Source organism: Camelus dromedarius, chromosome 27 (genome assembly GCF_036321535.1).
Source record: "Camelus dromedarius isolate mCamDro1 chromosome 27, mCamDro1.pat, whole genome shotgun sequence".
Taxonomy (NCBI): domain Eukaryota; kingdom Metazoa; phylum Chordata; class Mammalia; order Artiodactyla; family Camelidae; genus Camelus; species Camelus dromedarius.
In genome coordinates, this window is record NC_087462.1 from 9,684,403 (window position 1) to 9,710,956 (window position 26,554).

Consider the following 26,554-nt stretch of genomic DNA (forward strand, 5'->3'; position numbering starts at 1 on the left):
GATCTGGGACGGCCACAGGGAGGAGGGATTGGACAGGGATAGGGATAAAAGGTGGTCGAGGGTGGCCGGAGAGGTCCAGATTTTGGGGCCGAGGAGGTGGAACTGGATCTCTGGAGTACTAGGGAGCTACAGGAAGTGTTTGAACAAGAGTCTGAGCTGTCAGTTCAAAGATACTCAAGAAGCTAGTGAGGGAGCAGCTTAGATACACTGAAACCTAAGGTTGGAACTCCAGGGAGGAGGCTGGGAGTATTGTTACGGTGAGTCCGCATTATTCCGGGGTTGCCGTGAGAATCCCATAAGCTACCATATGAAAAAGGGTAGCAAACGCTAGAAACAGACCTACAGGACCTCCGAGAGTTGTGGACTACAAATCCCAAGAGGCTTTGGGGGCGGGGCCCCCGCCCACTTCCGGATTTTACTCCTCACCGCTTGCAAGTCCCGGGCGGGGTTTTGCTCTCTCAACCGAACTTGACCACGAAGGGTGGAGGCGTGACGACCAATGGGCGCGTGACTTAGCCGGATTTGGCCAATGGGAGCGCGCAAATACCGCATAACCTGGAGGCGGGGCTAGAGGGCGGGCCAATGACGGAAGGGCGGCCGCACCATCAGTGTGGGCTGTGCCGTGGCTGGAAGTTACTGTGCGGCGGCGGCTAAGGCGGCTGCGGTGGCGGTGGCGGCGGCTGAGGCGGTGGCTGAGGCGGCGACGGAGAAAACAAAAGATGGTAAGGGCGGCCGCCAGGCCCATATTCCCCCTCCGCTCGACAAAATGGCGTCGCGGGCCCACCCACCTCCAGTAATTTCCGAGGCCCCTCACATCCCTGCCCGGCCCCCTAGGGCTCGGCCCCGCCTATCGCTCTGACCTGTGACTTTCGACCCCCGGACCCTGCTGTGAGCTTCTTGCTTACCCCACCCTGACTCTATCTCCGACCCCTGACCCCATCTAGGCTTCCCGGCCTTGACAATTCATTCATTTCCGGGTCGCGGCTCCCCCGGAAATCGCCTGGGGGTGGGAATGGAGTCCCCCGAGACCCCTAACTCAGACCTCATCCTCGGCGGGCCTGGCCTGGGCCTTTCCAGTTCAGAAGGGTTTGGGAGGCGGGCCTGAGCGTCGGGGCGGGGAGGGGGCTTCACATCGTGACATGTGGGGCTTTGTCACCAGAGGAAGTGCGACATCGCAAATTGCCCTGCTGCCCTAGAGCCCAGACCCCACCTCCGACATTACGGCCCCGACCACCTCTAAGAGGGAGCAACTTCATCTCTCCGATTCCCAGGCCTTTTTCGTGTTAAACGGGGGTATCAGTAGTCCAGACCTCAAAGGATTGTGATAATTTAAGGAACTGACGTCGTGAAGGGCTTGGAACAGGGAACGCTCAACAGATGAACTGGGTGACTCTGGGCTGGTGACATCCCCTCCCAGCTGCCTCCTCATCTCGCAGAGGGGATAATGCCAACTGATTGTTGGGAGGTTAAAATCCCCCTTGGACCACTCATTCATCCTGGGATTTGGGTCTTATGGTTCTTGAAGTTCAGTCTCCCAACTTGTGAAGTAGGACAGCCTCAGTTGGGCTGAAGCCCCTTCCATCCTCTACTATTTGGCATCCCCAAGGCTGATAGGGGTGATGGAAGCTTTAGTCAGGGTAAGTCAAACGCCATTGTCCCCACACCCAGGGTCTCAGCCCCCAATCCGTAGTCCTTGGGATGTGGTGGGGATTGGGCAAAAGACCTCTTGTCAGGAAGAATATGGGAAAGTGGTGAGTTCCTAGTATGTGGGTCCCCAAGCCTGGGTATTGTCCTTCATTCCTGGCTGCAACCTCATCACCCATGCCCAGTCCATTTGAGGATTCTATTGGCTGTGTCTCCAGAATGGATTCTGAATCCATCCATGCCTCCCACCCTGGTCCAGGCACTGCCATCTCCCATCTGAACACCTACTCCAGCCTTCTCCCGGGTCTTCTTGACTTCATCTCACCCCACTGGCAGCCTGTAATTCACCCAAAACCAGAGGGAGCCTTTAAAGATGTAAATTGGGTTATATCACTTTCTAACTTACAAAACACTCAGGGACTTCCTTTTGTAACCCCAATGCAACCCCAGCTCCTTGGCCTCCATGGTCCTTGCCTCCCTCTGACCTCAGCTCCTCACCTCTTCACCCCTCCTTCCACAAGCTCCGGCCACAGTGGCCTTGTTTTCACATCTTCACACTCCAAGTCCCTGCCTCCCCAGGGCCTTTGCACCTGTTACTCTGTGCCTGGAGTGCTCTTCCTCCTCTGAACATCACCTCCCTTCTCAGAGGGCCCCTCCTGACTGCAGGAGGCCCCCCTGTCTCTCCTCACTCTGCATACCATTTCATCTTGTTGTGGTTGGGTCACTGGCAGGCTGCCTGCACAGGGACTGGCACACAGATATTCAGTGTTTGCTGAGGCAAAGGATGGCTTCTGGGCCCAGCTGTAGCTAGGATTTGTCTGGCTGAGGTGAAGATTTCCCCCTGTACCTGAGGCCTTGTTTTCCTGTTTGGCTGATAGGAAGTACTGGCCGTACCCTGTCTTCATTCATTTATTCAGCACAGATGCATTGATGCTAACAGGTGCCCTCAAGGGAGCTCTGTGAAAAGCTTTTTCCCTTTGTTGTCTTACTGAGACTCAGAACAACCCTCGGAGGGAGTCCCTGCTGCTGCTGTAACCCCCAGTTCACAGAGGGGGTGGCCAGCCTGGGAGATCACTGGCTCCCGGCCACACAGCCAGGAAGGGGCCCTTCCAGGATTGAGTGCAGGTCTGAGGTTCCCACACTTCTCATCACTCTCCCACCAGCCCCATGTAAGCCCTGCCAGGGGCCCCGGGTTGAGCCAGCCCTGCCCTGTCCTCTGCCTCAGGGAGGGGGCAGCCCAGTGAGGGAAGTGGACGTGTAAACAGATGATCTCGTTGGGGTGTGAGCAGGGCTCTGGCAGAGGCTCCTGAGGTGTGGGGAGAGGGAAGGGGCAGGGGGCATTTTGAGCTGGCTGGAGAGACGGGTGTTTCCCACATGGAGAAAGGAGGGGCATTCCTGGAGGGTGGCACTGGCTGAAGAGGTGTGGCAGGAGGCCAGAGTGGGCCAGGTTGAGCCAGGAGGGGTTTGACAAGGACTGGGACCTCTCCTCTCCCTACAAGTCTCAGGCCTGCATCAGTGCATCTGGGCAGTCCTTCCCAATCCCCCAGACCAGCCAGCGTTCCCTGCCCCCACCTCCTGCCATAACGGGCCTCACATGGCACTTTGTGGCACCCTGGCCTCATGGCCACTGTACATTCACTGAATGGCTCTTTGAGCCACACCTGTGTCCCCTGTGCAGGCTGCTCCCAGGGCCCGGACTAGGTCTTCTCTGGGTCCTCATGGTGCCCTGGTGCCTGGCATGGGTTCTGCCACGTAGTCAGGTCCTGAGAAGACCTTGCTGGGTGGATGAAGCTGGCTCCGTAGTCTGGGGCTGAGCTGAAGCAAGGGTCCTGGGACAGGGAGGCAGGTTTGAGGGGCTCTGAGCTGGCTCCAGGGCATGACCCCCAGGTGTGAGGGCCACGTCCTGGGTGGGAGCAGGAGGCCCATACATAATCTAGCTCCCCTGGCTGGCCCACCCCATCGAGGTCTTGCTGGGGCCTTGCAGAGGAGGGGTAGGTCCCATGGAGGGTGGTTGGGGATCCCCTGAACAGCAGCATCCCCGATGGTGTAACGCTGGGCTCAGGCATGACGAGGGACCACCTGAGGGAGGGTTTATGTAACCTGCAGGGGCTCTGAGCCCTCTGTTTTCACAGGGGGTAAGTCACAGGAGCTTGGCCTCTGGGTTCAGTCAGCTTCCTTGTTTTCTCGTTGGGGGCTAGGTGACCTCTGACAAGTGTTATATGACCTTTCTGCCTGTTTCCTCATCTGGATGATGGGGTGACTCCAGCTTGGGAAGCCCCTGGTCCACATGGGGAGCCCCTCCCCAGCTGTCTCGCTCCAGGCTCCAGGCCTGTCACAGCGTTGCCCTCCTGCTCTTCTGGGAAGTCGCTTCTTGCCCCTAGCTGTCAGTCTCGTCCCTCCTCAGCACCCCAGAGTCTCTTGTGCTTCAGTTTCCCGAGGTAGACTCAGTTCCCGTTGGCTTTTATTCCCCCCATCTTGTGGCAGAGACCTGCCCCCCACCCAGAGTTAGGGTCCTACCCTTCCAGAGCCCTTGCCCTTCCTTGCCGAGCTGATGCCAGAGTGTCTGGGAAAAAGGACTTTCTAAGAGTCAGGGCTGTGAATGAATTCTGTCCCTGGCTCCCTGGCATCTTGTGGGCTTGAAACCTCTAGCACCCAAGCCACTATCCCAGGCAGCAGGTGGCAGGGAGGAGCCAGCCTGCTCCCTTCAGGCTTCTGGTCCTCTCCTCGGGAGGCATTCCCCCCTTTCAGGGCAGCCTTTGGGTGTGGGGACCCCAGGAGCTGCCCTCAAGCTGACCCTGGTCCATACAGCGTTTTATAGAGCTCAGCCAGTTTTGGAAGACTGACACTGACACATTGGAACTTGGATTTCCGAATTTTCTTGGAACTCATTGCTCGGTTGACCCTGGACTCCTGGTCCTATGTCCTGGCAGCCCCTGTATCCCAGCTGCTCTTTCCCCTTCACCCAGACTCCTGCTCCCCCAGCCCCATTTATTGTCACATGGGTCCTTGGGGTTTCTTAGGGTGGACAAGTCTTTCTCCATCCCTGGTTGCTATTGCAGGGCATAAATAGAGGCGAGACCGGGAATTTGATTAATCAACAGCACAGAGGGCAGGTCCACAGTCAGATGGGCCCGGCTCCGACTCCCCACCCGACTGCTTGCTTTTGACTTTAAACAAGTGACCTGTCCTCTCCAAGCCTCAGTTTCCTCACTTCTCACCCAGTGACATGACTGTTGTGACAACCCCGTGGGAGAACATACCCTCACCCAAAGATTGGTTTGGTCATGACAGTGTGCACATCAGGCAGCCAGCTCAAGCGTGCATTCTCAAGGGAACAGAAGAAGGAAACCAGAAGTTGCCTGGTGGCCCGCCCCTCCAGGTGCTCCAGGGGTGGCCCAGCCTGCTGCCTGGTTTCTCAATTCCTGTTTTCCCTGTCTTCTAGGCAGATTTTTTGAAAGGACTGCCTGTCTACAACAAAAGCAATTTTAGTCGATTTCATGCCGACTCTGTATGCAAAGCCTCGGTGAGTATGGAGGCCATGAGCTGCCTGGGGGTGAGGGGCTGGGGTGATGTGTATCCCCAGATTGGAATGTCCCCAGGGACAAAGGCTGAGCTTCAAGCACAGCCCCATTTACTCTCCTTGCATGTCTTTTGATCTGCCTTGGAGGGTGGGTGCCGAGTTGAGGGGTGAGGGGACCCCAGGCTGACCCATCTGCTCTCCTAACCCGCGCCTTCCCGACCCTCCCACAGAACCGACGTCCCTCAGTCTACTTGCCCACTCGGGAGTACCCATCCGAACAGAGTAAGTGGCCTCTGTCATCCCATCCTGGCTGCCCAGGGGATGGGCTAGAGGGTGGTGCAGTAGGGACCTGTGGGAAGCTGGTCAGCTCCCAGACCCTGGGAACAGCGGGAAGCCCAGCTTTCCCTGGGACCCTCCCACTCTCCACACTGGCATCCATATCTGGCCCTGCAGGGTCCTGAGCTGACCCTTGTCTGCTGCTCTCTGGCCCTCTCCCCTCCACCTCCCATCACATTAGGCATCCCCAGCTGGTTCCACGTCGTAGATCCCCAGACTTGTACTGTGGGGTGGGGGACCCAGCCCATCCCTGGGTGGGCAGCTGGAGGAGGGGGCGTCTCAATGGAGGACCTGCAGGGAATGGGCTGGAGCCTGCAGAGCACAGCAACCTCAAGGTGGTTTTGTCGTGGTCGTGATATTTCATTTTACCCATGAGAACGAATCCACCTGGACCCTGCAGGGCGCGTTCTGTGGTCACTGGGTCACAGCCGTATAGGTCTGTGCTCCTTGTTTGCTTGGGAAAACACCCCCATGAGCTGTTGTGCTGGGGCTCAGTCCCTGCCTGAGAGTGGAATCTACACTCGGTTTAAGAATCAGCCTCTCCCTGAGCAGCAGGGACCCCATCAGAGCAGCCGGCTTGGGCCCCGGTCAGTGGCATGTGCTCAGGAGGGAAAGTGCTTGGCTTCCTGAAATCTCCTCCTGGGTTGAGGGTGGCGACTTGAGTCCCAGAAGGGCCACTCAGGGTAGACACAGCCCAGAGGCCAGGAAAGGGTAAGCTCGTCCAGGGAGGACAGTGCAGGCCGGGATGGGGGCTGCGATGCCTACAGCCAGCTTCCCTGCAGCCTCTTCCTGCAACTTTGTTTGTCTTTCCTTCTCAGTCATTGTGACAGAAAAAACAAATATTCTTTTGCGCTACCTACATCAGCAATGGGACAAAAAGGTAAGGCAGGCAGGGGTTCGGGTGCTGGGACTCAGGGGGGAACATGGTGCCCAGCATGGGGCTCTGACTAGGGGAAGGACATGGGTGGCTGGGAGACTGGGTATTCAAGTGGGGACTTCAGGGGTGAATAGGAGTTTGCCAGGCAATCCAGGAGAGGGAAGAATGTTCTAGAGAAAGGAATGGCTGTGCAGGGGCCACAGGGCTCTGGTGCTTAGGGATGAGCAGGGACTTGGTAAGCTGTACTGAGGCCCAGACCTGGGAGCAGGTAGACCTCAGTGTTGTTTCTTGGAATCTTTGTTCAGTGGTGAAATGTACATACGATTAAAGATCCAGGCACTACAAGGCTGTGTAGCTGCAGTGAAAAGTAGCCACCCCTGTCATCCCCCCAAGAGGCTGCCTTTCTGACAGTTAGATATTTTTTCTTTTTCTTTACTGAAGATCTCCATGTGTAGTTTGGCAGCTTGGCCAGTTCGTATTTCCCCTAAGGTTGAACACTGGACAGCGACCTGCTGTGAGTGAGGTTGGAGCGGGACCCCGTGATGATGTGACTGCTCAGAAAACCTAAGCTCCTGGCCTAGTACCACCCGCCTCCACCCCACCAGCCTTGATTCCCACCAGTGAGGAAAGGAGATTTTCCCCAACCAGCGAGCTTTCCTATTCTGTGGTTAATTCCTGGGCTTCCCCAGGTGGCTCATGAGTGCCCTTTGCCCTCTGGGTATCTGAGAAATGGGCCGTGTGTGAATTGTTGAGAGTCCTGGTGACTCCTTGAAGTGCCCATCACAGGCTGGTGTCTCCAGGGGATCGTGGCTTAGTGGGGCAGGTCTAGGTGGCAGAAGGGGCCGCCCAGCCAGGGGCCCTAGGTCAGTGCCCCACTCCAGGCCCAGCTCTGTGATGCATCAGAGCCCCAAGGCCAGGAGCAGATTTCAGGAGCTCCCTTAAAGGAAGACTCACTGCCCCCATTCCTTCCCCTCTACCCCTAGAATGCCGCCAAGAAGAGAGACCAGGAGCAAGTGGACCTCGAAGGCGAGAGCTCGGCACCCCCCCGCAAGGTCGCCCGGACCGACAGCCCAGACATGCACGAGGACACTTAAGACTCCCGCTCCCCCACAGGCGCCTCCTGTCTTGTCTGCTCCTCGCCCGCCCGCCTTGTGTAAGCGCCCCCACCCACTCCTGCCGCCGGCCCACCCATGCCCCACAGTCCACACCACTTCCAACCTCATAGGAGCCGATGTATTTATTTTCCCTGAGTTTTTATTTATGCTGTAAAATGTACCAAGCGATGGTTAAAGGGGACGTCAGACCCAGTAGTAGTGTGATGTTGGTAGATGCTTTTTAAAAAAACAACCTGTTACTCACCTCTCCACCTCCAGTCCCCCTCCTCTTGCTCCCCAGTTCTCCTCTGGAAAACTGGAGTGAGTCTGCGAGGGTCTAGAGCCAGGGCCCTGCTGTGGCCTGGTGGCGGGGGTGGAAGCAGGCCTTACTCCCGGCTCCCACCTGCCGGTCTGGGCCTTAAAGACTTTGCCTTGTCTCGAGCTCCACCGGGACCTATTCGGTGCCCAGACCTTGCTCTGAGCATGCGTAAGGGGGAGAAGTCAGCCCTTCTGGATCTTTCTCTTAAGTCATTTTATCATGGACTAGTGCGTGCTCCGTGTCCACCCCAATAAAAGGATCTTTCCTACCCGATCTCGCGTTTTTGCTCGGCGTGCCTCAGCCCCAGAGGACGGAGCCACTGAGAGTCATCCCATCATCACCAAGAGGAGCCAAGGGGGGCCCCCCAGGCACTGGGGCCCCAGGACCAGCTGGATTCTCTCGTGGGCCTGCTGTGGCCGTCTCGCTCAGAGCCAAGACCTGCCTGGACCCGCCCCTCTGCCTCACCTGTCAAGGTGTCCCTGAGGACCAAGGCACCCCCAGAGAGATGGTCCATGCTGCCGAGGATGGAGTTGTGGTGGACCCCACGCTCAGGACCCTGGCGAGCAGAGTGGCATGCCCACCAGCCACTGTGGACACCACACAGGTGGCCCGGCCTCATGCACCCCTGGCTCAGAGAGGAGGCACCCGGAGCGCCGCGGAATGCCCACCGTTGGTCCACGGGTTCTACAGCCACTCATGGGCCGCCAGCTGGGCTGGGTTTGCGGCTGAGCCCAGACACATAGGGGTCATTTGGGCTCTGGGCAGAAGGTTCAAGGCCTGAGTGCAAGCCAGAGTTTTGGAGCTGAGTGCTGGGGTGTTGGGGGTGGTGAGGGGTTGGGCCATGGGGCAGGCCCCGCCTCAGCTGCCCAGCACCTCCCAGGTGGAAGGTTCCATGGTCGGCCACCCAGCCATGCTGGGGGTGCTCAGCTCTGGGCATGTCTACACCATTCATTTCTTATGGTCCCAAGGCAGGTCCTCAGGAAAGGCAAGCTTGACCGTGGTTGTGCCTGGGAGGGCTAAGTCCCTAGAGGCTCGCAGACTGGCTTGGAATCCCCCAGTCACAGGGCTTGGCCTGACCCTGGGCAGGCATGTGGCATCACCATTTGTTGGTGGCTGAGTTGAGGGCAGGACTTCAGCTTCAAAGGCCATGGGGCTGAGTGGGAGCCAGCTGTAGCCTGTCCTTCCTGGAGACTCACTCACACCTCCCTGGCTCCAGTTCCCCCTTTGAGGGGCTGGGTTCTGTCTCTTGCCAGTGCCATCCACAATGTAGGCAGGGGTCCCACAGCCTCCCTGTGGCCTCCTAGCACAGGGCCGTCAAACGGCCTCCACCCACCCCTCTGTCTCTGGGGCCCCCCTTACTCTGCTCCCCCAGTCACCAAACTGCCTTCCCACACCTCTGTGCCTTTGCACAGGCTGCTGTCCTGCCTCCAGTGAACCCTGACTTCTTTCACAGCACCCCCTCAAAGTGCCCCTTCCTCACACTGGCCCCCCCCAGGCTCCCCGCCCTGGGGTGGGGCCCATCAGGCTCTAGCCTTTGGATGTGGATATGCCTAAGAGCGGAAAAGGCCACATCTATCCCTGATCACACAGTGAAGAGTCCCAGTGACTTGGGTCTGACAGCTGTCCCACAGTGGGGCATCCAGCAGTTCCCCAGTGCCACCACCAAACATGACATCCCCTCAACACCATGACTCAGGCACCAGGTGCCTTCTGATTTCCACACCCCAGCTTTTCCATACCACCCCTGACTCTTAAGATGGCGACCTGGGAAGTAGATGTGCCAGAAAGTGCAGCCCTGCAGGACTGAGGCCCAAACTGCTGAGTCCTGTCAACACTTTAAGATTTCTTCCTTTCTCTCGGAGGTTGAAGACAGGGCCTGAGGCTCTATAGCTCCTCCCAGGGGCCCCTGGGCCTGGAATTGGCCCTCAAATCTGGGCCGTTTCAGAGGCAGCACAGTCTGGAGTTTTCCATCCATGGCCTGGAGACCTAGTTCTTAGGAGGAGCTCCTCAAGGGTCACAGGACAGACAGGAGGGGAGCCCACCCTGGGCCTGCCAGGCCCCCAGAGAGCTGGCACCAACCTCAAGTCATTAGGCCCTTGAGTCCCCTTTCCACTGCTACATCCTTGGGCACTGTCGAAATATACTTTTTATTGCATTTCTGCCGTTTTACAAAAATATGACAAAATAAATTAAAAACAAATAAATAATCGCCTATTCTGTGTGTTTTCTGTTGTGTTTTTGGGATTTCCTTTCATTTCCCCCATCCTGGTAGAAAGGGAAACGGCAGATAGAGGGGCCCCTGGAGGGGCTGTCCCAGGAGGGGACAGCCAATACTGGGGTACATCTGGCTGGGCGGAAGCGTTTTCTGGAAGGCAGCCGCCGCCCGGGTCCGTGGTTGATATTGCATATGAAAACAGGAAGGCAGGGTGGGTGGAGCTAATGCCAGCCGCTGGGCCAGCACACGGCCTGGGGGCTGGGGCTGGGGCTGGGCGAAGGCGCCGGGGGCTCTGAGGGCTCGGAGGAGGGAGGCGGCGGCGGTGGGAGGCTGTAGAAGCTGGCGTCCCCCGGCAGGGGCTGGGGGGCGGGCGGGGGCCCGGCGAGGGCGCAGGGCGGGCACTCGGCGGTGGCCGGAGCCTGGCGGGGGGCGGTGCCCTCGCCCCCGCAGCCCCACGGCCCGTCCCACTGCCAGCAGCCGGCGGGTGGCGTCGGGGGCCGGGGCAGCGGTGTTGGCGGCGGCTGTGGCGGCGGCGCAGGGCTCCGGCTGCGGCGGGTGCGGAGGGCGGGGGCGCCCATGGGGGCCAGCGCTGTCCCTGCGGAGGCGAGAGGGGCCGTTCCGGGGAGTTGCCGCCCCCGCCGCTGGGGACCCTGCCCGCGCTCCCTCCCGGGCTTTCAGGCACATCGAGGGCCTTATTGCTTCTGATCAGACAAGGGATAGGCTTCTTCGGGTGCATTCCCCGCCTCTGGGCACTGGTCGCCTCCCCCTCACGGAGAGAGGAGTCTGAGGAAGTCCCTCTGACTTCAGACCTATGTCCCTGGTGCTACAGCTGCCACCTCTTGGGCTCCCTGGGATGGGCTGCTGGACCCCAGGCTGGGATGAGGTGGGAGGGGTGTCAGCAAGGCCTGTGGCTCTGCTCAGCACACATATGGGTGCAGCCTGTGGCTGAGTGCCCTGAACTCCCTGGGTGAGCAGCCCTAGCCCCACCTTCAAGGAAGGCCTCCTCCAACAGCTGGGCTGCAGGTTGGGGACTTGCATAGAGGCCTGGGGGGTCCAGTCCCCCCAGAATGAGCTGGCTGTGGGATCTCATGGGGGCAGGAGAGGCAGGGCCAGATGGTGAAGGGGTCTCCCTCATCTCTCCTGGCACCAGAGCATGGCAGGCAGGCGCCCTGGGACGGACACTGGGACAGGGGACTTTGGCATCCCTCCCTGGAGATGAGGAGGGTCAGGCACAGGGCTCCAGGCTCTCAGGGGTCCCGGAAAGAGAGTAGGCTTTGACCGAGACACTCCAGGTGCCACATACCCAGGTCCTCAACTGGTACTGGAGACTGGGCCTCCTCTCTTCCCTTTAGCCCCTCTCCCCAGGCCTGGACACCCCACCCCTACCCCCAAAGCCTGGCCTGGAATCCCCACCCCCGAGTTAAAGCTTGTGACCTGAGCCTTCCTCTTCGGGCCGGGGTGTGTCCGGCTCCTCAGCTGTAGCCTCGTCCGCCGGCCCACTCCGCTGGGCCCGGCCACTGCCACCGCCGGGGGTCCCGTCCTGCCGGGCCTGCCCGCCCGCCCCGTTGGACCCGGCCTCAGCCCGGGCCCCGCCGAAGGGGAAGAGCTTGCCGGCGTGGAAGGCCTTGGGTGGCGAGTGGCTACGCTCAGGGTCCCGCCGGGTCTCAGGTGACTTGAGGAATTTGAAGCTGAGGAAAGCTGGCAGGCGGGTGTCGCTACCCGTGGGCGACTGGGCAGGGGGCGGCCGGGCGGTGAGGCCAGCCCCCACGCTAGCCAGTGAGGACGCGGCCCCGGATGACAGGAACTTGCTCTGCAGTGGGATGATCTGCTTCAGCTTCATGACGTTGTTAGGTGCCAGCAGGGACCCTGGGCGCTTGGGCCGCTCTGGCCCATGACTGCCTGCCCCACTGCCCTTGGCCTTGGCTGAGGCCTTCTCAGGGGCAGCCGGGTCCTGCCCGGAGCCCTCAGCCCGAGCCTCCTCCCGTCCACTGGTGTCGCGCTCCCTCCGGGCGTGATGCTCCGCGTGGCGCTGGCGCTCCTCCTCCTCCCGCCTCCGCCGCTGCTGCTGCTGATAGCGGTGCTGGGCCTGGCGCTCATGTCTCTGCGGGCAGAACAGAGCCATTATGGAGACTGGGAAGAGGGGGTATGTGAGTGGGTGCCCACCCAGGCCCAGGCCCATGCCAGTGCTCTCTACCAAAGTGGGGAGAAATCCAAACACTCACTGGGTGATTGCTGCATCCCTAGACCCACCCTGGGGCTCTGTAGAAGTGCTGAGAGATCTAAACACTTATTGGGCACCAACTGCATCCCTGGACCCATGCCAGTACTTTCTGAGAATCAAGAAGAGAATGAACATTTACTGGCCACCAACTCTGTCCCTGGTCACATGCCAGACACTGTTTTAGGAATTGGGAGAGTATAAACAAATATTGGGCTTCAACGATTCCCTGCTTTCTGGAGAACTGGTGAGACAGAGCTGTGACTGGGTCAGAACAGGGTCCACACTGGCCAGTCCAATGGCCGCACGTGCCTTTGTCAATGTCAATTAAAATCATTCAAAGACAAGACAAGACAAGACAAGACAAGACAAGAAAAGAAAAGAAAAGAAAAGTAAAGAAAAAAATTCTGTTTCTCAGTTGCACCAGCCCCATTTCAAGCACTCATTGGCCATCTGTAATGAGGGGCTACATGGGCAGGGCAGATCTAGAACACTTCCATCATCGTGGATAGCTCCGCTGGTCAGTGCCAACGAGCTCCTTGGCCCGCCCTGCAGCTTTCTGAGGAATGCGGCAGAGGCTGGGCTTCTAGGAAGCATCAGCTGTGTCCCTGGCCCCAAACAGGGCAATGCTGGGTGAGCTGGCAGATGACAGTTCATGAGCACCAGTCTGGTGCTGGACTGGATACCACCAGGATTCCGAAAGGGACCGGGCCCCTTCGGAATGCCAATTACTACACTGAGCTCTGCTCATCTGCCCTCCTGCTAAGGACTTGGCTGCCAGCCAGGTGGGGTGGAGAAGCCCCACTTAGCAGAGAAGGAAAGCATTTCCCAGCCCCTGTACCTTAAATGCCTCCCGGCGCTGGTACTCCAGCTTGGCCATCTCCTCAGCCACCCAGCCTGGGATGTCGGGGATGGCCACGTGGATGAGGTACTTGAGGAGCAGAGCGAAGTGCTGAGGTGACAGAGAAGGAGGCTGCAGGCGCGGGGATGCCTACCCACCACCTGGCTCCCCCGCCCGGCCGCCAGGCCCACCTCAAGCACCACCACAGACACGATGGCCGCCTCGGGGCTGAGCCAGGGGAAGAGGCGCTGCAGCTGCCCACACTGGCCAATGAGATAGCAGTTGACCACGATTGCTAGGACACCCATGACCTCCATCACCTTCTGCAGGAGGAACACTGGGGCTCAGGTGGGGTCCAGCCACCCTCCCCAGCCCATTCTCCTCCTCAGTGGACCCCCGCTCCAAGCCCTCGGCCCAACTTCCCACCTGCCACTGGCCAATGCTCTCCACCCGCTGCCCAAAGGGCCGCTGCAGCCCCGTGCACAGCTTGAGGGCGTCGCTGCGGATCTCGATGAGGTTGTTGACCAGAGCGCAGAGGGCGGCCAGCGGGAAGGCAGACGAGAAGAGCACGACGTAGCCAAACTGCACAAACATCTCCTGGTAGTCCTGGAACGTGTCCTGTGGACGGGCACCTGGGCGTGGCCTAGGGCTCTCCCTCCGACCAGGCCACGTCTTCCCTCAGACCTTCTTCCTCTTATCAAGCCCACTTCCCTCACATTATCCTGCATGGACCCAGAGCTCCCCCTTTGGCAGGTTGCTGACCACAACAAGGGTCCCCTGACTCCTTCCCGTCACCCCAACCCCACCCCCACCCTCAGACTGTGTGCTGCGCCCCTCTGAGGGCCCTGCTTCCACCCTCAGGTGCCCTCCACACCTCATATTTCTTCATACAGCTCTCCAGCTCGGCCTGGGTGAGCTGGGGTGAGTGTTCCTCCTCTGGTGGGTCGATCCAAGATGACCTGTTCTGCCGACGCTGCCTCCGAGCTGAGTCACCCGAACCTGGCTCTGGGTCCGGGCCCCCATCAGGCCCCTGATCTCGGCCCTCGCCTCCGGCCCGGCGAAGCAGAACAGCCGGGGGTTCCCGCTCAGGGCTGCTGGGAGTCCCTTCGGCCTCATCATCTTCCTCAGCCAATGTGAACACACTTGGTTCCAGCCCCTTCTCCACCATGGTAGGGCTCCCCTCCTCCAGGAGGGCCTCTGGGCTTGGGCCAGGTCGACGCCGCCCAGACCCTCGCTCAGCAAAGCTGACCTTCTTCAGTCGGAGCCCGCAGTCCAGGAGGCCGTCTTCTTCACCTTCGTCCTCATCCTCATCCTCCTCTTCCTCATCCTCATCCTCGTCCTCCTCCTCCTCCTCCTTGCCCCCCCGAGGCCCATCCCCTATTTCCCCACCTTCCCCCGCGGGCCGCCGCTCCATTGTGGCTTCCTCCTCCTCCTCAGGAGCCCCACAGCCCCCGCTGAGACACCTGCGCCCCCCACCACTGCTGCTGCCACCACCACCCTCTTCAGCCTGGGGTTCGAGGTGGTGGAGTGCAGGGCGCCGGAGGCTCAGCAGGCCAAGTAGGGCACGGGCCAGCTCCCAAGCGGCCCGCAGGCCAAGCTCGCCACGGCCCAGTCGCCGGTACAGATGGGGCTGCAGCACCTCCCGAACATTCTGGAGGAACTGGCGGGTGATCAGCAGGGTGGCCAGCATCTGGGGGCAGGAAGGGGATGGAGAAAGGCCACGTGGGGGGCAGGCGGTGCCCCAGGCACTTGGACAGGCTGTGCGGAGACAGGCCACCCTCCTGGAGCATACGGTTGCACACACGCCCTGAACCCAATTTGGATGACCCTGGACAGGGAGGCAACCCCAAACCACAGCCCAGCAGGCCACAGCGCTCCTAGCCAAACTCCTAGGAAGCCTCAGGCCTCCATGCTTGCATCACCACCTGGGAGCTTAGCTGGTCCCCGGGGCCTGGAGGGGCCCCCGCCACTTGCACCTCATCAGCTGAGCCCCGTCCCCTCAGAGCATGCACCCTCAGCTCGGCGTGAGGCCTCCAGCACAGCCACACTGCCCACCCTGGCGAGGCCCCGAGGGCTCGCCATCTGCCCGTACTTTGGCCCGGGCCACGAGCAGGAGACCCTGGAGGGAGAGGAGGAACAGGCGGAACCGCAGGGCCACGAGCGGGACCAGCACCGCCCAAAGCTGCCGCTCGAGGCTCTGGGACAGGGACAGGACGATCAGGAGCTGTGGAGGGATGGATGGACAGGTGGACGGACAGATGGAGGGAGCAACAGGCAGAGAGGACACACAGACGGATGGACAGAGAGGAGAAAAGGATGGAGGAGGAGGGGAGGGGCTGGAGAGCCCGTGGACCCCTTGGGCCAGGTCTGGCCCACTAGGGTGCCACAGAGGGCGCTGCCTCCAGCCAGGGTCTCACCTCTTTCAGGCGCTCCATGTCTTTGAGGTAGAAGCCAATATAGAATAGGCTCAGGTATGAGTTGACGAATTGGAACTGTTGAAAGCAGGCAGGTGGGTGGTCACTCTGAGGCCGCGACCCTAGAAGCCCCCACACGCCTCCTGCAGAGCCCCCGCCTGCCTGCTGACCACCACTCACCAGGACAACCTTGATAATGAGGTGCTTCTCGTAGGCGCTCTCCAGCCGGTAATTCTCTAGGGGCCAAGGAGGTGAGTGAGGGGGTGGCCCAGACTGCCTTGGGCACCTGGGACCCCATAGGGCAGTGGGGCCCTTCCTCCTGGGGGGTGGGCAGTGGGACGTACCCATGTCATTGAGCCAGACAGCCAGCTTCTTGTAGCCCTCTGCGCTTGCACTGACCAGCAGGGCTAGCATGACTTTTGGCAGGAAGCGGGCGAGACGGGGCAGTCCCTTCACGCTCAGCACCAGCTCCTGCAGGGATATGGGGTTCATGGATCACCCCAGCAGCTGGGCTGGGCTTGGGGTACACCTGGATAGGTGGTCGCCAGGGTGGGCCAAGGCCAGGGCTAGGGGCCAGAGGTCACCTGCAGCTGGAAGCAGCCGAGCATGAGCAGGAACACGCAGGCCAGGCAGGTGAGGCACAGGGGGAGACTCACGAGCAGCTGGAAGAGCAGCCGCTTCCAGGGAGGGTAGTAGAATTCTTCAGCCCGAGTCACGGGGCTGATGCGTCGCACGCCCTGCCAGAGGGTGGAGCCCAGGCCTAACATGAGATCAGAGGGGCTGCCTCTGCCTCATACCCTTCCCAGTCCTTCGAACTCAGCGTCCCTGTCTCTCCCCACCTAGTGCACCCTTCCCAGTCCCTCAAACCCAATTTCCCACCCCTCTCCCTCTGAGCATGTGGAGTCCCCACTTGGCATACCCTCTTGGATGCTGCAGCCCTATTTCATACGTCCCTTTGTTCCCGTAGGGACCCCCACCCCCCGACCAGTGTGCTTTCTCCCCTTCACCCAATTTTGGACGTTCTCAGACCCTCCCCAACTGACCCTGAACTGGGGTCGTGGCTCCTCCACGGCTTCCCCAGGTGAGTCCAACGTTCCCCACTTATAGGCCAGCTCCGCCCCCCTCCGTTTCCACTCCTCCAGGAACAGCGTTGACCAGACCACGTTGAAGAGGGCAAAGACCACACAGGATACATCCCGGCTTGTCTGAGGGTAGCAGAAGAGGGCTGAAATGTCTGGCGCAAGTAGGGGAGTATCTTGGGTGCCCCAATCCCTGTCCAGTCCACACACGGCACCTGATCAGCCTCCGTGAATGTGTACAGGACAGAGCCAAAGACAGCTGGGTACACCATTGCTGATGTGTAGAAACCCAGCCAGGCGAAGTACATGGCAATCTTGACTCCAAAGTAGTCGCAGATCTCATCTGCCAGGGATAGAGGGGTCCCAGTTAGCCCTGCCTGCCTCCTGGGACCCCTCACCCATCCCCCAGCCTGGGCCACACCTAGAGGCTGGTTTTCACACACAGCCTGCACCCATGACTTCATGAGGCGGTTCAGGATGCGCTGCTCGTGGACTGGAAACACCTGTTGGATGATCCCTCGGGCCGCCAGTTCAGGGACTGTTGGGGGACAAGAATGGGTGACCCCACCCTTCTGCCTGTGCTGGGTTTGGCCAGCCCCTCCTTGGCTGAAACCCAAGTCACAGCTTTTTGTCTGCTCTTAAACTTGTAGAGCCTCTTCCCAGGGGAGTTCTGAATGGAAGGAATATTTGGTTCTCCTTGGAAATTTGGGAGGTGCAGGGGCTGGGGGTAAGTGTGCAGGAAACCTGGAAGAGTGGGGCCCTAGTGGGGAACCATGTTTTTAAATAGATATTTGCTCAAAATGTCTGAGGAATGGTGCAAAGCTGGCTTTAGAAAGTGAGCTTGCAGTGGCTGGTTTCCTGGAGGGGAAACTGAGGCTCGGCAGCACCTCACAATACACCTAGTGCTGTCCATGGTCCTGCCCCTACCTTATCCCAGACCCAAAAAAGAATTTCTCTGGGACCTGCTTCTGAGGGGACAAGCCCCACCCCTTTGCTAAGGCCACATCCCATCAGTTCATTGATCTATCTCCAGGTGCCCCCCCCCAACTCTTCAGTAGCCCTTGATTGGTTGCATATAGGCCCCGCCTTCCAGCCCTTCCTACTTTGATACCTCCTCTTAGGATCCCAGCCGACACCCCACATATGATTGGAAGGTTGGCCCCGCCTCACTCACTGATTGGCTGGTCTTCCAGAAAGCGCACGTTGTGCAGTGCCTCGCCCTGCTTGGCACGTAGGTTCTGCAGCCAGAAGCGGATGATGCTCTGGCGCTCCTGCAGGGGATAGGGCGTGAGCACAGGGAGCAGCTGCCCACGGGCTAGGAATGTGCGCTGGGGGCCAGAGCCGGCCGCACCTGGGAGGTGAAGAAGCGCAGCTCACTCTCCACATTCTCGTAGATGAAGTCCTCCTCGCAGGAGAATCCGCGGGTGCCCCCGCCAAACTCAGCCTTCACTGCTTTGCGCAGACCCAGCTCGTCGGCCCCTCTGAGTAGGCTGCGGGAAGGGCAGGGGAGGTGGGATCACGGGGAGACCCTGGCTCACCATCCTGGAACTAGGGATGGTGTACCTGGTGGCCGCCTGGGACAAATGCAGGGTGGCTGGACCTCGCAGTTGGCGCTTGGAAGGGCGGGGAGCTGAGGAGCAGGGTCAGCGAGAGGCCAGGGACAGGGACTCGCCTCTCATACGTGGCGGTGACGAAGAAGGCGTAGGCACGCGTGTGGCGGTGGTGGCGGACTTGCACGATGAGCTCGGGGATGCCCACGCGGATGTGGTTCAGCAGCCATAGCAGAGTGTGATCATCGGTCGTGTCTGCCAAGGGGCACAGGGACCGATGGCTCTTGCCATTAATGGTCCCAGGCCTCCTACAGACTCAGGGGAGCCCTGCTTAGGGGAGCTCAGTCTGGGTCCTGGGCGGGTGGCACAGGTACCTGGGAAGGTCATCAATACGTCGCAATTCTCTGTGGGCACCGTCTTCATCCATGCCTTGTGGGACACCAGATACCGACCCACCTGCAGGAGCCGCTTCCCAAAAAGCTTATCTGGGAAGCAGGCAGGGCAGGCTGGGGTCAGGCCATTCCCGGATCAGGACCCTGGTCTTCAGTCTTGGTCCCTCCAGCCCTCACACCTGATCTCACAATCGCCAGGGTTCCTCGGCACTCATTCTGGCATTTAAGTCCCTGTGAGCTCTGGGTTTGGCTTGTTTCCTTCCCTTCACGTCCTTGCACCAGCCAGGCCCTTCTCTAGGAATGCCCTTCCCCCAGGTCCTCCCTTACAAATCTTACTCATTCTTGAGGCCCAGCTCCGCCTCCAAAACCACAATCGATAGGACGCTCACTAGCAGCTCTGTGCACCTCACCACATTATGTCAGCTCGTCCTCATAGTTGGGTGCGGTTCTTACCCCCATTTCACAGGTGAGGCAACTGAGGCCCAGAGCATTTAAGTCACGCGCCCAAGGTCACACAGTTGAGCAGGATTCGAACCCAATACTGTATGATTCTTTATCCTCTGCGGAGAGGCTCTCTCAAGTGCATCACTGCCCGGCCTCGATCCGGTAGCCCAAGGGGTGACTGGGTTCAGTCCCTGGCCGGGGCTCTAGGAGGGGCGTGTCCGGGTCTCTGCGCTGGGACCCACCACCCGCTGCACCGTCCCGGCCGCGCCCGCCCGGCTGCAGCCGCAGTGCCAAGGAGCGGGCCCTTCGACTGGACTCCAGGCCCGGGACTGCTGACTTCAATCCCCTTCCCTGTACAGCCGCCGCGAACACCCCATGCACCTGCAACCCTGTCAGATTCAGATGCCGCACACATACCCAGAACTCCAGACGCCGGGGCTGCAGGCTCGCCCTCCGGCGGGGGCCTCTTGCCACGCTCGCCCTCCAGGGACGTTCCCCCGGCGCCAGAGGCGGCTTCGGTCATGGCGAGGGCAGGTCAGGTCAGGGGCTGCGGGCGGCCCAGGCTCCGGGGGGCCACGGGCTCATGGGGCCGGTACAGCGGCGGAGCGCGCCAGAGGAGGAGACAAAGGCCGCGCCCGCCCGCGCCAGCCGCCGTCCTCGCGTGCCCGAGCGCTGCTTCTCGTCCCCGCCCGCGCCGAACCTCGATTCTCCTTCTCGGCCCCGCGCACGTCGTTCTCTGGTTCTCGACTCCGCCTGTGTTGTTTTCTGGGTTTCGTTCTCGCCCGCCCACCTCGCAATCTGGTGTTCGTCCCCGCCCGCACCGAACGTGCATTCTCCTCCTGGTCCCCGCCCTTGCTGTATTCTGGGTCTCGTCCCCGCCCGCCCTGGGCCTGGATTCTCCGCCTTGGAGACGGTTTCCCCAACTGTTTGGAATCTGAGATGGGCGTGGGACCGGGAAGGCCTGGGCGCAGGAGATTCCTGGTAACAATAACTTCAACCACCACAGCAGGGATGAGAATAACTATATCAGGTCCTGCCTTAGGGCCTTAGCACATGCTGCTCAGCTGCCTAGGACAGTTTTTACACCTTCTGTGTCTAGTTAACCCCTGCATCCTTCAGGATGTAACGTCCTCAGAGAGGACCCGATAGAACTACCAAGTTTAGCAAATAGAAATACAGTCCTCCTAGTTGAGTGTGAATTTTAGATAAACGAATATATTTTTAGTATGTCTCAAATATTACACGGGACATAGCTATACTAAAACGTTGCTCATTGTTTATCTGAAATTCACATTTAAATGGGCGTCCTGTATTTTGCCTGTCACCCGGACTCCCTGACCATCCTGAGTAAACTTCTCTGTTAGACTGGGCCCAGCAAGGGTAGGGACCCAGACTGATTCTCGTTGCTCTCACAGTAGGCGCTTGATGTATAATTTTAACAGATGGAACAACTCGGAGAATGCGAATGTCATCTTTCATCCCTCTTTTACAAATGAAGAACAAACAAAACAAAACAAAACACAAAACCGAGCAGGGTGAGGCGCAGAGTTGATTAAAAGAATGTTCGATTCTTCCCAAAGTATAGGCCCGCCGCCCGCCCGCCCTGTTCAAGAACCAGAGAATTTTCCGTGCGAAAGCGTCCCCGGAGATCCCGCCCATCCAGCGCCTGGAATTCCTCCATCAGCGCTTTATTCTGCGAGCCAGCGCTGTCCTGGGTTAACCTGAAAGTAATCTCTCAGATTCCCCTTTCCGGCTTTCGGGGAGCCAGAGACAGCCCGGACACTCAACTCTGCAGGAGCAGACGTGGGCCAGAGTAGTCGAGAAGGGAGAGAGGGCTGTTCTGCGTGTTCCAGGAAGGCTTCTTTGCGAAGGGGACCTTGGAGCTAGGCACTGAAGATGAGTTTGTCAGTTGAGGAAGGGTATCCGAGGCCGAGGGAACGGCGGGAGGGAAAGCTGGGGAGGGGCGAGAAATTGTAGAGTTCCAGGAAAACAAGTAGGAGTCTTCCCAGATGTTTGGACAAGATTTTCTCAGGGCCAGTGCATGGGTTCCCCGGAAATCATCCCTCCCATCTACTGAGATGCTCTTGCTTCCCCTAAGGCTATGTAATGGCCAGATGAAAAATACGGGACTCAAGCCCTCGCCCCTCTATAATTCCCACGGCCCCGTGCCAAGCCCAGCCCTTCCTTCTACCCTTCATTTCCAACGACTAGGATCTCCGTCTCTCTAGGATCTGAAAATCCTGTCTATTGTTGCCGGAGGAACATCATTTCGCTGCACCCTGGCGAGCAGCCCCTTTGCCTCTTTCCCTGGCCTCAGCCAATAGAAGAGGAGAGCTTCAGAGGGTAGGCAGTACCATCTTCTAAGGGGCCCAATAGTAATCGAGAGTTGTTGAGCACTGTAAGAATCACGCCGCGGAGTGGGCGGGGCCTTTTGCCCAGTCTGGCCGACTCTCCAGACAGGGCAGGCGGGCAGGTCGCTGCTTGTAAATCCATGTGGCGGGGTCTGTGGACTCTGATAGCCCGCGCGGCACGTGGGCCTCGCAGGTGGGGCGACCTAGGGAGGGGGTGTGACAGCGTAGGGCGCTACTTGGGCCCCAAACCCTCTCCCTAGGACCTGGGGACCCAGTTCCCTGCGGTAGAACCACCTTTCGCCTTCCTCTAAACCCCAGTCTGTCCATCCCTCTGCCGCAGAACCGACATCTGGGGCAACTTCTGCTCTCAGAGACCTCAATCCAGCCATCTTCTGGCCTCAGACCCTCCAATCTATACATCCTTTAGCTGCAGAACTTCTACTTGGGGCATCTTCCGGCCATCGAACCCTCGATCCACCTGCCAATCTGGCGGCAGAGCTCAGATGCACTGACTCTTCTCCTCTCCAGTCCTAGATCGTGCACGCGCCAGGGCAGCGGCGCCCCGGCCCCCAGTTCCGGGTCCACTATCTTCGCTCTGAGCTCTGGCCAAGGCCGCTGCGGCATTGCGGTGATCCGAACCAGCGGCCCCTCCAGCGCTCACGCCCTCCGGAGCCTCACGGCGCCCCAGGACTTACCCCCGGCCCGCAGAGCCTGTCTGCGCCAGCTCAGCGACCCCTGCTCTGGGGAGCCTTTGGATCGCGCGCTGGTGCTTTGGTTCCCAGGTGAGGGGCGTAGCTCCTGTAACCCAGCTTCCTCCTTCCGCTTTTACCCAGGCTGTATCCTCCTCCTGACACATCTCCTCACCACACTAGGTCCCCAGAGTTTCACGGGTGAGGATTGCGCAGAGTTCCACGTGCATGGAGGCCCGGCCGTGGTGAGTGGCGTCCTGCAGGCCTTGGGTGAGTCTGCAGCCTTGGGTTTAAGGTATGGCTATGCTGGTGGGCCTGGGTAAGGGCCAAGGTCTCAGGATTCCTAGACCTTCCCGCAGGCAGTGTACCAGGGTTACGGCCGGCAGAGGCAGGGGAGTTCACCAGGAGGGCATTCGCCCATGGGAAGCTGAGCCTGACCGAGGTGGAAGGGCTGGCAGATCTGATCCATGCAGAAACTGAGGCGCAGCGGCGGCAGGCCCTGAGGCAGCTGGATGGGGAGTTGGGCCACCTCTGCCATGGCTGGGCCGAGATTCTTACTAAGGCAAGTACACGGTTCACTCATATCTTGCCTCAGAGACCCTACCTAACCGTCCCCTGCATGAGAGCTTCCTGTCTATGAGCCTTCTATCTGGCCCCGTAGGTCAGGCTGGACTTGGGCACATTGGGGAATGGGTTTCTGGGTGATCACACTACCTCCCCCCAACCCAGGCTCTGGCCCACGTGGAGGCCTATATCGATTTTGGTGAGGATGACAACCTGGAGGAGGGCGTCCTAGATCAAGGTGGGTCTCCCTGAGGGTGGGAGATGGGGATATATCTTGTCTCAGCCTCCAGAGGCCCTCTTACTCCCTCTTCTCTGCTTCCCTTTATCCATAGCTATGAGAGAAGTGCGGGAGCTGGAGGTGGCACTGGGAGCACATCTTCGAGATGCCAGGCGCGGGCAGAGGCTCCGCTCAGGGGCGCATGTAGTGATTGCTGGACCTCCCAACGCTGGCAAGAGCAGCCTGATGAACCTGCTCAGTGAGTGGGCAGGGGGCGGGGCCCGGGCAGGGAGATGGGCTAAGAGCTAGGATACTGAGCTTTCACAAGTGGGGAAGGGGGCGGGGAGGTAGAAATCTTGGTCCAGCCGAGGGCTGGAGCCTGAGGGAGGGACTCCTTCGCCTCTCTCCCCACCCCCCTGCCCCTCCTTCTGACCCCACCCTCCACCTCAAGGCCGGAAGCCTGTGTCCATCGTGTCCCCGGAGCCAGGGACAACCCGAGACGTGCTGGAGACCCCCGTGGACCTGGCCGGGTTCCCCACGCTGCTGAGCGACACGGCGGGGTTACGGGAGGGCGTGGGGCCTGTGGAGCAAGAGGGCGTGCGGCGTGCCCAAAACAGGTGGGAAGCAGGGCAGAGGGAGTGGGAAATGGGGCCCTTCCTCTGTAGTTTCTCCCTGTTGCATTTATTTTTCATTCTTCCTTAATGAGGAAAGGCTGCTAAGTGTCCGTTAAGTGGGGACTCAGCTATTTGCGGAGGGCAGCCTTTTAAGTTTGGCTCACTCTCCGCCCCCACCGAGGGCCCTTAATTGCTCAACTCTGGGGTCACTGCTGTGTTTTCCCATTCCCCCAGGCTGGAGCAGGCTGACCTCATTCTGGCTGTGCTAGATGCTTCTGACCTGGCCTCTCCGTCCAGCTGCAACTTCCTGGATGCCGTTGTCATCCCCACGGGAGCCAGGAGCCCCAGTCCGAGTGGCCAGCGTCTCCTGCTGGTGCTGAATAAGTCAGACCTGCTGCCCTCCAACGGCCCAGACCCCAATCCTGACCTGCCCCCCCACCTACTGCTGTCCTGCCTGACCGGCCAGGGGCTAGACGACCTCCTGGAAGCGCTGAAGAAGGAACTGGCTATATTGTGAGCAAGCCCCCCCACCCACTTTGCCCAGTGCACAGCCTCCCTCTATCCAAAGGTCAGGGGCAGAGCCACTGGCTTTGGTCACAAACCTGCTCTGCTGGCTCAGTTTCGTATCGAAAAAATGGGTCTGACCATCCCTACTTTGAATGTTCAGAGACCCCATCCTTTGTCCCTTCCAGGTGTGGGGACCCATCCACAGGCCCACCACTTCTGACACGGGCGAGGCACCAGCACCATCTCCAGGGCTGCCTGGATGCCCTTGGCCACTACAAGCAGGCGAAAGACCTAGCCCTGGCAGCCGAGGCACTGCGGGTTGCCCGAGGGCACCTGGCCCGCCTCACCGGTGGAGGGGGCACGGAGGAGGTCCTGGACATCATCTTCCGGGACTTCTGCGTGGGCAAGTGAAGGGGCAGCCAAAGCTCGGACGCAGGCAGAGTGGACACCAGGAAGCCTTGAAGCATCTGGGAACAGCTTAGGCCAAGTAAAAATCTCATCCCTTCAAGGAAGAACTTGAACCCAAAGCAGTGGTGCCTCTGATGCTGGTGGTGACCAAGCTACAGCCAACTGGATTCCCTAGCAGGGACTTCTGGGGGTTCAGGCCCTGGAGTGGGGCTGAATGGAGGTCCCTTTGGGCACCTGGTGCTGGGGGAGTAAGAGTAAAGGATTGGGATGGAAGTTGGAGGATCTCAGGGTTCTTTGTTTCATAGTTTTTCATTTATTTTGCAAATACCAAAGGAATGTAAAAAACTCAGGTGATACAGAAACATTTAAACAGCCCCATTCCCTGGGGTCACGGCTTAACTGGTGTCCTTCCAGAATTTTCTCTGCATGTTTGCACACTTGAGGATGCACCTCTAACATATGTTTTTCTTGTATTTTGTACACAAATTGGTGTTTATTGCTCCGCAAGCTGACACTTGTTTTTCGGATTCATCTTGAAACGTTGCCTCTTGTGTCTTAAAAGTGACTTGCAAAACCCCAAGCCCTCCTTCCTCTCTAAGTTTAGTCATTCATGCATTGATTCATTCACTCACTCAGTGAACATTGATCAATCACCTACCAGATACTAGAATCATGCACATCATTTGATTGGACCTTCATCACAGCACAACGCTGTGGGTATTTTGTTACAGTTTTACAGATAAAGAAAACGGGGCTCAGAGAAGTAGTTAGTTACTGGAGGTCCCCAGCTTTGGGATTTGCACACAGGTCTGTTTGACTGTGGGCTTTCTATGCAAAAGCCAAGTGGAGGGTGCTGGGAACACAAGAGGAGAACAAGCAGGTATCCCTTACAGTGAGGTCTGATGGTTGCTGGACAAACTTTCGATGAGACCTGACCTGGTCAGGGACTTGAAGGCAGGCTTCCCTGCAGAGGTGATGTTTGGGTAGACATCTGAATGGTGAGAAGGAAACCAGGTGGAAGAGGCTGTTGAGAGCATCCCAGGCAGAGGGCACAGTACATGCAAAGGCTCTGAGGTGGAAGCCTCATGATACATTCAAGGAACAGCGAGCGAGGTGGCCAGTGTGGCTGGAGTAGAGTGAGTGAGGGCTGGAGAGGAAGGAAATGAGGTCCAGGAGGAGAGGAAGGGCCTGATTCTGGGCCTTTGATTTTGACTTACTGCAGACCTGCTGTGGTTATGATGAACCAGCAGAGGGCGCTTTGCTCTAACAAAGAAGGTGCCTTACAGTCCTCCAGCCAAGCTCCGGCCCTGTAAGGTCCCAGGGATCCCAGCTTCCACACCCACCTGGCAGCATATAAATGGTGAAGTCCCCTTGCCAGAGGCGGTAACTGAGTCTCTTGTGGGGTCAGGCTCTTTTCCAGAATCAGAAAAAGATCTCCAGCTCCAGTAGTTGAAGATACAAACTCTCCATTTCCAGGGGACACATGAGCAGAGGCTGGGAGGTATCCAAGACCCACAGAGAAGCAGGGCTTCAGGAGGCGCCCACCACCCAATTAAAGGGAACCTCTGACCCTGTTTCTTCACGACTTCATTGCAATGTGTCACTAATTGTTGATTTATTTCCTTCTTCAACATCTGGGGGTTCCCCTTGAATGGGGGGCCGGGCTCCTGGAGGGAAAGGGTCACTCCGTGAGTTTAGTCCATGGCTATTACTATTATGTCCATTTTGCAGAAAGACGAAAAGAAGCAGCAGCAATAATGGGCTAGACGGGGTGGGTGGCCAGATGTCCTCTGAGTGGGGAAGGTCTGGAGGGCTCCCAGGAGGGGTGATTTGGGCCTACATGGGGAGGGAGACACTCTTGGGGAAGGATGCTTGGGCTCTGCCTGCCTACCCTGGTCCCTGGCACATGGCTGGACCGAGGTCCTTGGCTACAGTCCCTTTTTTCCAAGAAAGGAGAGGTGGCTTATGGGAAGCGGCCATGGGGATTATTTATAGAGGTCACAGGAAATCCCCAGAGATAGAACCTCACTCAGCAGCTGGATCACAGGGTCAGGGAGGGAGCCTGCCAACTGCTCCTTGACTGGTACTCAGTCCCCACCTGGCCCCCAGGGGGCCACCAGCCTGGGGAAGCCAGAGCTACAAGATCAGGGCTAGAAAGAGGGCGGGATGGGGCCAAAGAGGTACCTAGAGGGATCTTGAACTATAACTGGGGCATCCAGGAGGGCTGCCTGGAGGAGGGATCTGTAAGGCTGGGCCTTGGG

At 59.1% G+C, this 26,554-nt stretch overlaps 3 protein-coding genes across 8 annotated transcripts; 2 read left to right on the forward strand and 1 right to left on the reverse strand.

Annotated features, from left to right (window-relative positions):
- The first annotated feature begins 574 nt into the window (after nucleotides 1–574).
- Nucleotides 575–10,011, forward strand: DDA1 (DET1 and DDB1 associated 1). Of its 2 annotated transcripts, XR_010378090.1 has the most exons (6): nucleotides 575–722; nucleotides 5,087–5,167; nucleotides 5,395–5,446; nucleotides 6,319–6,380; nucleotides 7,361–7,530; nucleotides 8,092–10,011. XR_010378090.1 is itself a non-coding variant. In XM_010995085.3 (5 exons), exons 1-5 carry the CDS (start codon nucleotides 720–722, stop codon nucleotides 7,469–7,471), a joined length of 309 nt encoding a protein of 102 aa, XP_010993387.1. In that variant the 5' UTR covers nucleotides 575–719; the 3' UTR covers nucleotides 7,472–8,058. The 2 variants fall into 2 exon arrangements, 1 of the variants encoding a protein (XP_010993387.1); XM_010995085.3 differs by lacking the exon at nucleotides 8,092–10,011 and having other exon boundaries at nucleotides 7,361–8,058.
- Nucleotides 9,919–21,377, reverse strand: ANO8 (anoctamin 8). Of its 3 annotated transcripts, XM_031437568.2 has the most exons (18): nucleotides 19,361–21,377; nucleotides 18,482–18,592; nucleotides 18,230–18,362; nucleotides 17,909–18,047; nucleotides 17,732–17,828; nucleotides 16,979–17,095; nucleotides 16,773–16,900; nucleotides 16,522–16,683; nucleotides 16,063–16,215; nucleotides 15,823–15,949; nucleotides 15,659–15,714; nucleotides 15,482–15,556; nucleotides 13,939–14,754; nucleotides 13,491–13,682; nucleotides 13,256–13,387; nucleotides 13,065–13,175; nucleotides 11,440–12,106; nucleotides 9,919–10,600 (listed from the first exon to the last, which is right to left on the reverse strand). In XM_031437568.2, the coding sequence occupies exons 1-18, from the start codon at nucleotides 19,464–19,466 to the stop codon at nucleotides 10,227–10,229; spliced, it is 3,696 nt and encodes a 1,231-aa protein (XP_031293428.2). In that variant the 5' UTR covers nucleotides 19,467–21,377; the 3' UTR covers nucleotides 9,919–10,226. The 3 variants fall into 3 exon arrangements, with proteins under 3 accessions (XP_031293428.2, XP_064336051.1, XP_064336052.1); XM_064479981.1 differs by having other exon boundaries at nucleotides 16,773–17,095; XM_064479982.1 differs by lacking the exons at nucleotides 17,909–18,047; nucleotides 18,230–18,362; nucleotides 18,482–18,592; nucleotides 19,361–21,377 and having other exon boundaries at nucleotides 17,001–17,095.
- On the forward strand, nucleotides 21,369–24,566 carry GTPBP3 (GTP binding protein 3, mitochondrial). 3 transcript variants are annotated; one of them, XM_010995087.3, is made up of 9 exons: nucleotides 21,369–21,487; nucleotides 21,823–22,076; nucleotides 22,167–22,253; nucleotides 22,343–22,545; nucleotides 22,713–22,785; nucleotides 22,880–23,023; nucleotides 23,216–23,381; nucleotides 23,613–23,891; nucleotides 24,071–24,566. In XM_010995087.3, the coding sequence occupies exons 1-9, from the start codon at nucleotides 21,435–21,437 to the stop codon at nucleotides 24,294–24,296; spliced, it is 1,485 nt and encodes a 494-aa protein (XP_010993389.1). In that variant the 5' UTR covers nucleotides 21,369–21,434; the 3' UTR covers nucleotides 24,297–24,566. The 3 variants fall into 3 exon arrangements, with proteins under 3 accessions (XP_010993389.1, XP_064336053.1, XP_064336054.1); XM_064479983.1 differs by having other exon boundaries at nucleotides 22,457–22,545; XM_064479984.1 differs by lacking the exon at nucleotides 22,343–22,545 and having other exon boundaries at nucleotides 22,167–22,228.
- The last annotated feature ends 1,988 nt before the right edge of the window (nucleotides 24,567–26,554 follow it).